This window comes from Pseudorca crassidens, chromosome 21 (assembly GCF_039906515.1).
Source record: "Pseudorca crassidens isolate mPseCra1 chromosome 21, mPseCra1.hap1, whole genome shotgun sequence".
In the NCBI taxonomy this organism is placed as follows: Eukaryota; Metazoa; Chordata; class Mammalia; order Artiodactyla; family Delphinidae; genus Pseudorca; species Pseudorca crassidens.
The window spans coordinates 28,724,873-28,741,206 of NC_090316.1; the positions used below are offsets into that span (position 1 = coordinate 28,724,873).

At 39.1% G+C, this 16,334-nt stretch overlaps 1 protein-coding gene across 2 annotated transcripts in view; it reads right to left on the reverse strand.

Moving 5' to 3' along the window:
• Positions 1 to 16,334, reverse strand: part of CSMD1 (CUB and Sushi multiple domains 1) — a 1,750,344-nt gene that overhangs the window by 372,921 nt on the left and 1,361,089 nt on the right. For both annotated transcript variants that reach the window (XM_067722119.1, XM_067722118.1), the window contains exon 12: positions 8,746 to 8,858. In XM_067722119.1, the coding sequence (XP_067578220.1) occupies positions 8,746 to 8,858 (113 nt within the window). The remainder of the gene's footprint in view (positions 1 to 8,745; positions 8,859 to 16,334) is intronic.

A 16,334-nucleotide genomic window follows, 5' to 3' on the forward strand; every position in this document is an offset into this window, starting at 1 on the left:
ACCCACCTCTCTTTTTTTTTTTTTTTTGCGGTACACAGGCCTCTCACTGTTGTGGCCTCTCCCGTTGCGGAGCATAGGCTCCGGATGCGCAGGCTCAGCAGCCATGGCTCACAGGCCCAGCCGCTCCGAGGCATGTGGGATCTTCCCGGACCGGGGCACGAACCCGTGTCCCCTGCATTGGCAGGCGGACTCTCAACCACTGTACCACCAGGGAAGCCCAAAACCCACCTCTCTTTGATCGCTTTCTTAGACGTATGACATAGCTCCCTAAAGAATTCTCATTTTTTAAACTTTGCATAATATTTGCCAATAATTTTCTTAATTATCAGCATATTCTCTCCCTCCATATATTTATATACACAGATGTATGGATATATGTATATGTAAACATATATAAATTACATATACACATACAAACACAAGTCTAGCAAGATAGTTTATTTTCCTTCCGCTGGCCTTGAGCTCTCCACAGTGATTACATTTGTATTTTAGTTTCTGAGTTTTTCTCTGCTCACCCTTCCACACCCTGCGATTACCAAGCACAGCCAAGCCTTCCTCTGTGCTTCTTTGCCCCAGCTACTCTATCACAAACTCTTCCTTAAAAGACTAAGCTGAGTGAGTACATATGCTTCCTAGGCAACCTGAGGGGAGGTGACAGAGGTGGGAGCAAATGGAGAAACCCAGAGGCACCCAAGACTGACAGCCTGGTGATGCAGGTCCACAGGTGGGTGGCGTGGACCCAGAGTTCTCTCGACCCATCATCCCCAAGAGGCTGCTTCAACACCACTGTGCCCCTGGGGAGGGGAGGCTGCCAGTGCAAGGCTCACTGGGGAGCTTCTGTGAGAGACGACCATGCCCAAAGTGTCAGAGTAACAAGCATGACTCAAAGCTTTGAGGACCCCCAAACGTTCTGTATCCCCACAATGCTCAGGGATTTTCAACATCTTGGTGAGATAGGGGTGGACAGGAAGGAAAGGGCTGACGTGGGGCCCCTCTGGTCACAACCAAGATTAAATTTACTGCCTCGTGGTTAGGATGGAGTCTCTGAAAGAAATTCAAATTGATTTTAAAATAAGATGGTGTGACATTTCTTGTCCATCAAAGTTCATCTAGAGTTTATAAGCCAAGAGACAAAGCATGACTTCAGGCTTGGTGTTGTATGTATTGAAAATTCTGGAAGGACACACAAGGAAATATTGAGAGCTGTTGCCTGGAGAAAGTAACCTGGAAAGGGCACTTACAATTCTTACATATTTTACTATAAGCAATAAAAAATTCTTACTTGTAGAATAAACTCAAAATTAAAAGAGGAAAATGCGTATGCAAATAATAGTTAGCATTTCTCACTCTACGTGCTTTCCACATTTTAGGTCAACTGATTTTTACAACATACTAATGAAATTGGTGTCATTATTATTTTCTCCCTTTTTAAAAAAATGAGGAGTCTGACACACAGAGAGTTTAAACAGCTTGCCCAGCTAAGTGGCCCAGTGAGGACCCTGCGTACTCTGGCTTCAGAGCCTGTATGCTAAACTATCACAGTGGTGTTAGTTAAAATCACGCGATATCAAAACCTAGAAAGTGAAACCGTGTGTAAGTAGCAGCTGTATATATTTTCTGATAATACAATACACAACAATATTTTCAATCAAATAGTGTAATTATTTATGTATTCGATGCTCACCTTCACAAATGGTTTTTATTTTATCTCCAATTGATAGCTAATATAGCACTCTGGAAATAACAGTTTCAAGAATGTCTTCTTTTTTTAAATTAATTAATTAATTTATTTTACTTTATTTCTTTATTGACATATAGTTGATTTACAATGTCATGTTAGTTTCAGGTGTACAGCACAGTGACTCAGTTATATGTATGTATATAATATATAAAATATTGAGTATAGTTCCATGTGCTATGCAGTAGGTCTTTGTTGTTCATCTATTTTGTACATAGTATTGTGTATATGTTAATCCCAATCTCCTAATTTATCTCTCCCTCCCCCTTTCCCTTTGGGTAACCATAAGTTTGTTTTCCACATCTGTGACTCTACTTCTGTTTTGTAAATAAGTTTATTTGTATCTTTTCCTTTTATATTCCACATAAATGATATCATATGATATTTGTCTTTCTCTGGCTTACTTCACTTAGTATGATAATCTCTAGGTCCATAGGATGTCTTCTTTTGATATATTCTCTCAATTTTTAAAGTTCTCAAATCTTATATTAGTCCTCATTTTAATTATCTTTTTAACTACAGAATATTGTTCTGTCAAAAATAATAAATGGCTTTGAACTGGCAGTTTCTCAAGGACTGACAGCCATCCACATTTCCATGACATTTTAGGCTGTAGCCACTAATAGGCTATCGAGACTGTTAACAGACTACTAATTAGAAGTAAATGTGATTATAATGAATACTGTATGGTCGTTCAAACTGAAACAGGACGGTTGGAAGAACATTTGTATTGTAACTGAGGAGACTGACATCCCTTAGTAGTTAAGGATCCTCAATCCAGGAGAGATGCTCCTCTCTCGAGTCTTTATCCTAGTCTGTATGATATGTATCTTCAAACTGCATGACTTAATTTACTGTCATCTGCCCTGTTGGGAAGTGTCTGGTACTTCACGGATGCATTTAGATTCTACCAAAAGCAGTAGCCAGTGCAGGTCATGTGGAAAGGATTATATCTCTGCTGTGCTTTCTTAAATAAGGCACAGTCATGTAGAAGTTCAATTAAAGGTCAACTCTAAAAACCCAAATGTCAGAAGTATTCAGCAATTATCTGTGCATTCAAGTCCTAACCTTTGCATGGGATGTAAATACCATTTTTTCTCGTAGCATTTCTTATTAAAAAAGAGTCATGAAGTCCCCATCGCAGCCCATGTCTCCAGCAAGGAGGAGTCTTTCACACTTTGTATATAAGGACACTCCTGTGGAGACCCCTCGTCACCACAGGACTTTTCAACGCTGTGACTATTATCCTTCATCCCACAAGGCAAGGGTGTAGCCCTGTTATGCTGCCTTCACTGTTGGACTCATGACACCATCACCTACCATCTTTATTGTTTTGACATTGGGAGACGCTTTTAATTACCTGCTTCATTGGCTTGGTATGCAGTAACCACTAGCTGCTTTTTTTCCAGCTCCTGACTACCCTACAGTGGACACTTGGAAGACAAAAGCATACTGTTTCTTTATTCAAATTCACAAAGTAAAACTGAAGAAAATAAAATCCCAGCTCTCCAGATTAATATTTCTTTCATTTTCACTTATGTATGCACACATCTGTCATGTCAAAGATTTCAATGAACTCTGTAATTAATGAAGAAATCAGTAAGATATTTAACAAACTGCTCTGAAGAAGAATTCAAAGAAAATGCATATATAGACCGTTAGCAACACGGAAACAAAATTGCTAATAGATGCAGAAGTCTTCAATATCCACAGGGTAATAATCAACTGCATCTCCTCCCATGTCACTTTCCTAATTTTTCCCAACAATAACTTACAAATTATTTCTTTCTTAGTAACAGTTCCCCTACAGTAAAATAATCCAAAAAAAAACCCACCAATTTTATTGTATTACTGTTCTTTTAAATTTGTTACTTCCTTAGAATTTTGAAACTTAAGGAAAGTATCTAAAGTTTTGACAATTTAAGTAGTTATGTGGGGACTTCCCTAGTGGCACAGTGGTTAAGAATCCGCCTGCCAATGCAGGGGACATGGGTTCGATCCCTGGTCTGGGAAGATCCCACTTGCCACAGAGCAATGAAGCCCATGCACCACAACTACTGAGCCTGCACTCTAGAGTCCGCGAGGCACAACTACTGAGCCTGCATGCCACAACTAATGAAGCCTGTGCGCCTAGGGTCCGTGCTCCGCAACAAGAAACGCCACCTCAATGAGAAGCCCGTGCACCACAACAAAGAGTAGCCACCACTCACCACAACTAGAGAAAGCCTGCGCACAGCAACAAAGACCCAAAGCAGCCAAAAATAAAAATGAATTAATTAATTTTAAAAAAAGTTATGTGGAACATATATTAATGTTTTATTCTGAATTCTTATTGTATATTTTCTTAGATTGTAGTTTATCATGAGCCATTTCTTTCAAATAATAGATCTTGTGTGTGTCAGTAAAAATTCTCTGTTTAAAAATTGTCTGTTTACCAGTCCCTCCCATCAGGAAATTTACACAAGCCTCTTAGATAGCCTCATCCACCAGAGGGTAGACAGCAGAAGCAAGAAGAACTACAGTCCTGCAGGCTGTGGAACAAAAAACACATTCACAGAAAGATAGACAAGATGAAAAGGCAGAGGACTATGTACCAGATGAAGGAACAACACAAAACCCCAGAAAAACAACTAAATGAAGTGGATACAGGCAACCTTTCAGAAAAAGATTCAGAATAATGATAGTGAAAACAGAATAACTGAGGCAGAAGAATGGATAAGTGACCTGGAAGACAGAATGGTAGAATTCACTGCTGCGGAACGGAATAAAGAAAAAAGAATGAAAAGAAATGAACACAGTCTAAGAGACCTCTGGGACAACATTAAACCCAACAACATTCGCATTATAGGGGTCCCAGAAGGAGAAGAGAGAGACAAAGGACCCGAGAAAATACTTCAAGACGTTATAGTCGAAAACTTCCCTAACATGGGAAAGGAACTAGCCACCCAAGTCCAGGAAGTGCAGTGAGTCCCATACAGGATAAACCCAAGGAGAAACACGCTAAGACACATAGTAATTCAAATTGGAAAAAATTAAACACAAAGAAAAATTATTGAAAGCAGCAAGGAAAAAACGAAAAATAACATACAAGGGAACTCCCATAAGGTTAACAGCTGATTTCTCAGCAGAAACTCTACAAGCCAGAAAGGAGTGGCATGATATACTTAAATTGATCAAAGGGAAGAATCTACAACCAAGATTCCTCTACCAGGCAAGGATCTCATTCAGATTCGATGGAGAAATCAAAAGCTTTAAAGACAAGCAAAAGCTAAGAGAATTCAGCACCACCAAACCAGCTCTACAACAAATGCTAAAGAAACTTCTCTAAGTGGGAAACACAAGAAAAGAAAAGGATCTACAAAAACAAACCCAAAAAATTAAGAAAATTGTCATAGGAACATACATATCGATAATTACCTTAAACGTGAATAGATTAAATGCTCCAACCAAAAGACACAGGCTCACTGAATGGATACAAAAACAAGACCCATATATACGCTGTCTACAAGAGACCCACTTCAGACCTAGGGACACATATAGACTGAAAATGAGGGGATGGAAAAAGATATTCCATGGAAATGGAAATCAAAAGAAAGCTGGAGTAGCTATACTCATATCAGATAAAATAGACTTTAAAATAAAGAATGTTACAAGAGACAAGGAAGGACAATACATAATGATCAAGGGATCAATCCAAGAAGAAGATATAACAATTATAAATACATATGCACCCAACATAGGAGCACCTCAATACATAAGGCAACTGCTAACAGCTATAAAAGAGAAAATCAACAGTAACACAATAATAGTGGGGGACGTTAACACCTCACTTACACCACTAGACAGATCATCCAAAATGAAAATAAATAAGGAAACACAAGCTTTAAATGACACAATAGACCAGAAAGATTTAATTGATACTTATAGGACATTCCATCCAAAACAGCAGATTACACTTTCTTCTCAAGAGCACACGGAATATTCTCCAGAATAGATCACATCTTGGGTCACAAATCAAGCCTCAGTAAATTTAAGAAAACTGAAATCATATCAAGCATCTTTTCTGACCACAACGCTATGAAATTAGAAATGAATTACAGGAAAAAAAACATAAAAAACACAAACACATGGAGGCTAAACAATACGTTACTAAATAACCAAGAGATCACTGAAGAAATCAAAGAGGAAATCAAAAAATACCTACAACCAAATTACAATGAGAACACGACAATCCAAAACCTATGGGATGCAGCAAAAGCAGTTCTAAGAGGGAAGCTTATAGCTATACAAGCCTACCTCAAGAAACAAGAAAAATCTCAAGTAAACAATCTAAACTTAAACCTAAAGGAACTAGAGAAAGAAGAACAAATGAAACCCAAAGTTAGAAAAAGGAAAGAAATCATAAAGATCAGAGCAGAAATAAATGAAATAGAAACAAAGAAAACAGTAGCAAAGATCAATAAAACTAAAAGCTGGTTCTTTGAGAAGATAAATGAAATTGATAAACCATTAGCCAGACTCATCCAGAAAAAGAGGGAGAGGACTCAAATCAATAAAATTAGGAATGAAAAAGGAGAAGTTACCACAGACACCGCAGAAATACAAAGCATCCTAAGAGACTACTACAAGCAACCCTATGCCAATAAAATGGACAACCTGGAAGAAACAGACAAATTCTTAAAAAGGTATAACCTTCCAAGACTGAACCAGGAAGAAACAGAAAATATGAACAGACCAATCACAAGTAATGAAATTGAAACTGTGATTAAAAATCTTCCAACAAACAAAAGTCTAGGACCAGATGGCTTCACAGGTGAATTCTCTCAAACATTTAGAGAAGAGCTAACACCCATCCTTCTCAAACTCTTCCAAAAAATTGCAGAGGAAGGAACACTCCCAAACTCATTCTATGAGGCCACCATCACCCTGATGCCAAAACCAGACAAAGATACTACAAAAAAAGAAAATTACAGACCAATATCACTGATGAATATAGATGCAAAAATCCTCAACAAAATACTAGCAAACAGAATCCAACAACACATTAAAAGGATCGTACACCATGATCAAGTGGGATTTATCCCAGGGATGCAAGGATTCTTCAATATATGCAAATCAATCAATGTGATACACCATATTAACAAATTGAAGGATAAAAACCATATGATCATCTCAATAGATGCAGAAAAAGATTTGACAAAATTCGACACCCATTTATGATGAAAACTCTCCAGAAAGTGGGCATAGAAGGAACCTACTTCAACATAATAAAGGCCATATACGACAAACCCACAGCAAACATCATTCTCAACGGTGAAAAACTGAAAGCATTTCCTCTAAGATCAGGAACGAAACAAGGATGTCCACTCTCACCAGTATTATTCAACATAGTTTTGGAAGTCCTAGCCATGGCAATCAGAGAAGAAAAAGAAATAAAAGGAATCCAAATTGGAAAAGAAGAAGTAAAATTGTCACTGTTTGCAGATGACATGATACTATACATAGAGAATCCTAAAAATGCCACCAGAAAACTACTAGAGCTAATCAATGAATTTGGTAAAGCTGCATACAAAGTTAATGCACAGAAATCTCTTGCATTCCTATACACTAATGATGAAAAAGCTGAAAGAGAAATTATGGATACACTCCCATTTACCACTGCAACAAAAAGAATAAAATATCTAGGAATAAATCTACCTAGGGAGACAAAAGACCTTTAGGCAGAAAACTATAAGACACTGATGAAAGAAATTAAAGATGATACCAATAGATGGAGAGATATACCACATTCTTGGATTGGAAGAATCAATATTGTGAAAATGACTATACTACCCAAAGCAATCCACAGATTCAATGCAATCCCTATCAAGTTACCAATGGCATTTTTTACAGAACTAGAACAAATCATCTTAAAATTTGTATGGAGACACAAAAGACCCTGAATAGCCAAAACAGTCTTGAGGGAAAAAAACGGAGCTGGAGGAATGAGACTCCCTGACTTCAGACTATACTACAAAGCTACAGTAATCAAGACAATATGGTACTGGCACAAAAACAGAAACACAGATCAATGGAACAGGATAGAAAGCCCAGAGATAAACCTATGCACCTATGGCCAGCTAATCTATGACAAAGGAGGCAAAGATATACAATGGAGAAAAGACAGTCTCTTCAATACGTGGTGCTGGGAAAACTGGACAGCTACATGTAAAAGAATGAAATTAGAACACTCCCTAACACCATACACAAAAATAAACTCAAAAAGTATTCGAGACCTAAATGTAAGACCGGACACTATAAAACTCTTAGAGTAAAACATAGGAAGAACACTGTGTGACATAAATCACAGCAAGATCTTTTTTGATCCACCTCCTAGAGTAATGGAAATAAAAACAAAAATAAACAAGTGACTCTCGTGACTCTCGTGACGTCTCGTGACTCAGAGACGAAGCCAACCTCCCTGAAGGAGCATTCTCTTCTCCAGAGCAAGCATAACTCATAATTCTCAAAGCAAGGTTATTTTTCTCCTATACAAGTACTTAGTAGATTTTTTCCAACTCTGTCTAGATTTCCCTGTCTTCCATTAGAAACCCACACATTTGTACCTGAGGATGTATACAATAAACTTCATCGAGTTGATGCCACTCAAATTCATACTTTGTTCAAAATGCTTCCCTTAGTTATAAGCATAACAACTTCCCTTGGGAAGAGCTAAAATGCCAAGATCGACAAGTGTGAACACATTTCCTGGCTTACATTTTATACTTGATCTCAATCTTCGTTTTGCCACAGTAACGGCGAGCCAAGCTTTCGAGAAGTTAACGCTTCTCCCTTGCAAAAACAAGCTATAAGTAGAACTTTAATTACAGAAGTTGCAAATAATTAGTCCTTATTTTTAAACATTGTTCTGACTTGTCAGTTTTATTTACACTTAACACATAGAAAATGGTCCTGGCCCTCTGCAGGAAAGCTGGTTTTAAATGCTGCTAAGTGTGTTCGGGCCATACCTTGGTAAACAGCTTTAAATCCAGGCGAGGCAATGCTGTCATCAGACTGTAGATGTAGCCACATCTGGTTGCTCATACTCACAATAAGGTCAGGAACACTGGATCCAGTGAGTCTGCAGAGAAAAGAAATGTCAAAACCATTGTTTAAGGCACCAAATATCTCCACTTTTACCTTCAAGGCATGGGGGGAATCCTGCTGCTTAAACAGACAAGCCATAGATATAGATATATAAAGATAGCAAGACCGTCCTTTAAAGAATCTATAGCCATTTGTAATTCATATTCATATTTGAATCACAATATCTTGGCCTTTTACAGTAATTATTCTATATTATAGCTGTGAATTTGTATCTTTGATTTTTAAAAATCGACTTAGGGTGAGCAACCCTCCCATGTATCTGACACTGAAGTTCTTCTCTGGGTGCAGGACTGTCAGTGCTAAAACTGGGTCAGCACTGGACAAACTGGGAGGGTTGGTCACCCTATGTGCCTTACTGCTGTGCGGTGATATAACATCACATCATTAATAGGAAAGCATGTCTAAGCTAAGAAATGTTCTGGTTCATTCACGTAATGCTTGGGTTACACACTCTGGAATTATCATGTCCCTTTACCACAAAAATTATATCATAGGATGGAAACTTCTTTAGCACTGAAAGGAAATGAGCTATCAGGCCATGAAATGACATGGAGGAAATGTAAATGCACTAAGTGAAAGAAAACAATCTGAAAAGGCCACTACAGGATGATTCCAACCCTAGGACATTCTAGAAAAGGTGAAACTATGGAAACAGCAAAAAGATCAGTGGTTGACGGGTTGGGAAGTGGGAGGGATGAATAGGTGGAGCACAGAGGATTTTTAGGGCAATGAAAATACTTTGTATGATACTGTAATGACGGATACACGTCATTATACATTTGTCCAAACCCACAGACTGCAACATCAAGAGTGAACCCTAATGTAAACCATGAACTTTGGGTGATGATGAGGTGTCCACACAGGTTCATCCTTGGGAAAAAGTTGCACCATTTGGTGGGGGATATTAATAATTGGGAGGCTGTGCATGTGTGCAGGCAGTGGGTATATCTCTGTATCTCCCTCTTAGTTTTGCTCTGAATATAAAACTACTCTAAATAAAGTTTGGATATAAATACACACACACACACACACATAGGAAAACAAAGTTAAGCACACATTACAAGAATATTGACAAGGAGAACTGCATGCACAGCAGAGACAGATTTGGCAAATGTATGGAACTTTCCAGCTGCATATTAAAGTCCAGGTCACAGCGAATGGAATTTTCAGTGAAGCATTCATTGTGTATTAACAAAACAGTCGGGGGGCCTTCAAGATGGCGGAGGAGTAAGACATGGAGGTCACCTTCCTCCCCACAAATACATCAAAAATACATCTACATGTGGAACAACTCCTACAGAACACCTACTGAACGCTGGCAGAAGACCTCAGACCTCCCAAAAGGCAAGAAACTCCCCACGTACCTGGGTAGGGCAAAAGAAAAAAGAATAAACAGAGACAAAACAATAGGGACAGGACCTGCACCAGTGGGAGGGAGCTGTGAAGGAGGAAAGGTTTCCACACACTAGGAAGCCCCTTCGCAGGCGGAGACTGCAGGTGGCGGAGGGGGAAAGCTTCGGAGCCACAGAGGAGAGCGCAGCCACAGGGGTGCGGAGGGGAAAGCGGAGAGATTCCCGCACAGAGGATCGGTGCCGACCAGCACTCACCAGCCCGAGAGGCTTGTCTGCTCACCCGCCGGGGCAGGCGGGGCTGGGAGCGGAGAATCGGGCTTCAGAGGTCAGATCCCACGGAGAGGACTGGGGTTGGCTGCATGAACACAGCCTGAAGGGGGCTAGTGCCCACAGCTAGCCAGGAGGGGGTCCTGGAAAAAGCATGGAGCTGCCGTGCCGAAGAGGCAAGAAACCATTTTTTTGGGTGCTGCTGCTGCAGCCACCAAGTAGCCTGTGTGCGAGCACAAGTCACGGTCTACACCTCCCCTCCTGGGAGCTTGTGCAGCCCGCCACTGCCACGGTCCCGTGATCCAGGGACAACTTCCCCGGGAGAACACACGGTGCGCCTCAGGCTGGTGCAATGTCACACCAGGATCTGCAGCCGCAGGCTCACCCCGCATCCCATACCCCTCGCTCCCCCTAGCCTGAGTGAGCCAGAGACCCCTAATGAGCTGCTCCTTTAACCCCGTCCTGTCTAGACAAAGAACAGACGCCCTCCGGTGACCTACACGCAGAGGCAGGGCCAAATCCAAAGCTGAACCCCAGGAGCTGCACGAACAAAGAAGAGAAAGGGAAATCTCTCCCAGAAGCCTCAGGAGCAGTGGATTAAATCTCTACAATCAACTTGCTGTACCCTGCATCACTGGCATACCTGAATAGAAAACAAATCATCCCAAAAGTGAGGTGGTGGACTTTGGGAACAACTGCAGATTTGGGGTTTGCTTTCTGCATGTAAATTTGTTTCTGGTTTTATGCTTATCTTAGTTTACTATTTAGAGCTTATTATCATTGGCAGATTTGTTTATTTATTTGGTTGCTCTCTTCCTTTTTATATATATATTATTTTTTCCTTTTTTTCTCTTTTTTGTGAGTGTGTATGTGTATGCTTCTTTGTGTGATTTTGTCAGTATAGCTTTACTTTTACCATTTGTTCTAGGTTTCGGTCTGTCCATGTTTTGTTTTATGTATAGTTTTTAGCGCTTGTTATCATTGGATTTGCTTTTTTTGGTTTGGTTGCTCTCTTCTTTCCCTCTTTCTTTTTAAAATTACTTTTAAACTTTTCTATTTTTAATAATTGTTTTATTTTTTATTTTAATAACTATTTAATTTAATTAATTTATTTATTTATTTTCTCCCTTTTCTTCTAAGCCGCATGGCTGACAGGGTCTTGGTGCTCCGGCCGGGTGTCAGGCCTGAGCCTCTGAGGTGGGAGAGCCAAGTTCAGGACATTGGTCTACCAGAGACCTCACAGCTCCACATATTATCAAACGGCGAAAGCTCATCCAGAGATCTCCATCTCAACACTAAGACCCAGTTCCACTCAATGAGCAGCAAGCTACACTGCTGGACACCCTATGCCAAACAACTAGCAAGGCAGGAACACAACCCTACCCATTAGCAGAGAGGCTGGCTAAAACCATAATAAGATACAGACATCCCAAAACACACCACCGGATGCAGTCCAGTCCACCAGAAAGACAAGATCCAGTCTCATCCACCAGAACCCAGGCATCAGTCCCCTCCACTAGGAAGCCTACACAACCCACTGAACCAACCTTACCCACTGGGGGCAGACACCAAAAGCAATGGAAAATAAGAACCTGCAGCCAGCGAAAAGGAGACCCTAAACACTGTAAGTTAAGCAAAATGAGAAGACAGAGAAACACACAGCAGATGAAGGATCAAGGTAAAAACCCACCACACCAAAGAAATGAAGAGGAAATAGTCTACATGAAAAAGAATTCAGAGTAATGATAGTAAAGATGATCCAAAACCTTGGAAATAGAATGGAAAAGTTAGAAGAAATGTTTAACAAGGACCTAGAAGAACTAAAGAGCAAACAAACAATGATGAACAACACAATAAATCGAATTAGCAATACTCTAAAGGAATCAATAGCAGAATAACTGAGGCAGAAGAACGGATAAGTGACCTGGAAGATAAAATAGTGGAAATAACTACCACAGAGCAGAATAAACAAAAAAGAATGAGAAGAATTGAGGACAGTCTCAGAGACCTCTGGGAAAACATTAAATGCACCAACACTCGTATTATAGGGGTCCCAGAGAAGAAAAGAAAAAGAAAGGGACTGAGAAAATATTTGAAGAGATTATAGTTGAAAACTTCCCTAATATGGGAAAGGAAATAGTCAATCAACTCCAGGAAGCACAGAGAGTCCCATACAGGATAAATCCAAGGAGAAACACGCCAAGACACATACTAATCAAACTATCAAAAATTAAAGACAAAGAAAAAATATTAAAAGCAGCAAGGGAAAAGCAACAAATAACATACAAGGGAATCCCCATAAGGTTAACAGCTGATCCTTCAACAGAAATGTTGCAAGCCAGAAGGGAGTGGCAGGACATATTTAGAGTGATGAAAGGGAAAAACCTACAACCAAGATTACTCTACCCAGCAAGGATCTCATTCAGATTTGACAGAGAAATTAAAACCTTTACAGACAAGCAAAAGCTAAAGGAATTCAGTGCCACCAAACCAGCTTTACAACAAATGCTAAAGGAACTTCTCTAGGCACGAAACACAAGAGAAGGAAAAGACCTACAATAACAAACCCAAAACAATTAAGAAAATGGTAATAGGAACATACATATCAATAACTACCTTAAATGTAAATGGATTAAATGCTCCAACCAAAAGACATAGAATAGCTGAATGGATACAAAAACAAGACCCGTATATATACTGTCTACAAGAGACCCACTTCAGACCTAGGGACACATACAGACTGAAAGCGAGAGGATGGAAAAAGATATTCCATGCAAGTGGAAACCAAAAGAAGGCTGGAGTAGCAATTCTTGTATCAGACAAAATAGACTTTAAAAGAAAGACTATTACAAGAGACGAAGGACACTACATAATGATCAAGGGATTGATCAAAGAAAAATATATAACAATTTTAAATATTTATGCATCCAATATAGGAGCACCTCAATACATAAGGCAAGTGCTAACAGCCATAAAAGGGGAAATCGACAGTAACACAAAAATAGTAGGGGACTTTAACACCCCACTTTCATCAATGGACGGATCATCCAAAATGAAAATAAATAAGGAAACACAAGATTTAAATGACATTAAACAAGATGGACTTAGTTGATATTTATAGAACATTCCATCCAAAAACAACAGAATATACTTTCTTCTCAAGTGCTCATGGAACATTCTCCAGGATAGATCATATCTTGGGTCACAAATCAAGCTTTGGTAAATTTAAGAATATTGAAATTGTATCAAGTATCTTTTCCGACCACAGGGCTATGAGACTAGATATCAATTACAGGAAAAAATCTGTAAAAAATGCAAACATGTGGAGGCTAAACAATACACTACTAAACAACTGAGGGATCACTGAAGAAATCAAACAGGAAATCAAAAAATACCTGCAAGCAAATGACAATGAAAACACGACAACCCAAACCTATGGGATGTAGCAAAAGCAGTTCTAAAAGGGAAGTTTATAGCAATACAATCCTACCTCAGGAAACAAGAAACATCTCAAATAAACAACCTAAACTTACAACTAAAGCAATTAGAGAAAGAACAAAAAAAACCAAGGTTAGCAGAAGGAAAGAAATCATAAAATCAGAACAGAAATAAATGAAAAAGAAATGAAGGAAACGATAGCAGAGATCAATAAAATTAAAAGCTGGTTATTTAAGAAGATAAGCAAAATTGATACACCATTAGCTAGACTCAGCAAGAAAAAAAGGGAGAAGACTCAAATCAATAGAATTAGAAATGAAAAAGTAGCAACTTACACTGCAGAAATACAAGGGATCATGAGAGATTACTATAAGCAACTATATGGCAATAAAATGGACAACCTGGAAGAAATGGACAAATTCTTAGAAAAGCACAATCTTCCAAGACTGAACCAAGAAGAAATAGAAAATATAAACAGACCAACCACAAGCACTGAAATTGAAACTGTGATTTAAAATCTTCCAACAAACAAAAGCCCAGGACCTGATGGCTTCACAGGCGAATTCTATCAAAAGTTTAGAGAAGAAGGGCTTCCCTGACGGTGCAGTGGTTGGGAGTCTGCCTGCTGATGCATGGGACGTGGGTTTCTGCCCCAGTCCGGGGGGATCCCACATGCCACAGAGCGGCTTGGCCCATGAGCCATGGTTGCTGGGCCTGCACGTCCGGAGCCTGTGCTCCGCAGCGGGAGAGGCCACGGCAGTGAGACGCCCACGTACCGCAAAAAAAAAAAAAGTTTAGAGAAGAGCTAACACCTATCCTTCTCAAACACTTGCAAAATTATGCAGAGGGAGGAACACTCCCAAACTCATTCTATGAAGCCACCATCACTCTGATACCAAAACCAGACAAAGATGTCACAAAAAACGAAAACTACAGGCCAATATTACTGATGAACATGGATGCAAAATCTGAACAAAATAATAGCAAACAGAATTCAACAGCACATTAAAAGGTCCATACACCATGATCAAGTGGGGTATATGCAATCAATCAATGTGATAAACCATATTAACAAATTGAAGGATAAAAACAATATGATCATCTCAATAGATGCAGAAAAAGCTTTTGACAAAATTCTGCACGCATTAATGATTAAAACCCGTCAGAAAGTGGGCATAGAGGGAACTTACCTCAACATAATAAAGGCCATATATGACAAACCACAGCCAACATCATTCTCACTGGTGAAAAACTGAAAGTATTTCCACTAAGATCAGGAACAAGACAAGGTTGCCCACTCTCACCACTCTTATTCAACATAGTTTTGGAAGTATTAGCCACAGCAATCAGAGAAGAAAAAGAAATAAAAGGAATCCAAATTGGAAAAGAAGAAGTAAAACTGTCACTGTTTGCAGATGACATGATACTTCACATAGAGAATCCTAAAGATGCCACCAGAAAACTACTAGAGCTAATCAATGAATCTGGTAAAGCAGCAGGATACAAAATTAATGCACAGAAATCTCTTGCATTCCTATACACTAATGATGAAAAATCTGAAAGAGAAATTAAAGAAACACTCCCATTTACCACTGCAACAAAAAGAATAAAATACCTAGGAATAAACCTACCTAGGGAGACAAAAGACCTGTATGCAGAAAACTATAAGACACTGATGAAAGAAACTAAACATGATACAAACAGTTGGAGAGATATACCATGTACTTGGATTGGAAGAATCAATATTGTGAAAATGACTATACTACTCAAAGCAGTCCTCAGATTCAATGCAATCCCTATCAAACTACCAATAACATTCTTCACAGAACTAGAACAAAAATTTCACAATTTGTATGGAAACACAAAAGGCCCCGAATAGCCAAAGCCATCTTGAGAAAGAAAAACAGAGCTGGAGGAATCAGGCTCCCTGACTTCTGACTATACCACAAAGCTACAGTAATCAAGACAGTACGGTACTGGCACAAAAAAAAAAAAAATACAGATCAATGGAACAGGATAGAAAGCCCAGAGACAAACCCACACACATATGGTCACCTTATCTTTGATAAAGGAGGCAAGAATATACAATGGAGAAAAGACAGCCTCTTCAATAAGTGGTGCTGGGAAAACTGGACAGCTACATGTAAAAGAATGAAATTAGAAAACTCCCTCACACCATAAACAAGAATAAATTCAAAATGGATTAGAGACCTAAATGTAAGGCCAGACACTATAAAACTCTTAGAGGAAAACATAGGCAGAACACTCTATGACATAAATCACAGCAAGATCCTTTTTTACCCACCTCCTAGAGAAATGGAAATAAAAACGAAAATAAACAAATGGGAGCTAATGAAACTTAAAAGCTTTTGCAAAGCAAAGGAAACCATAAA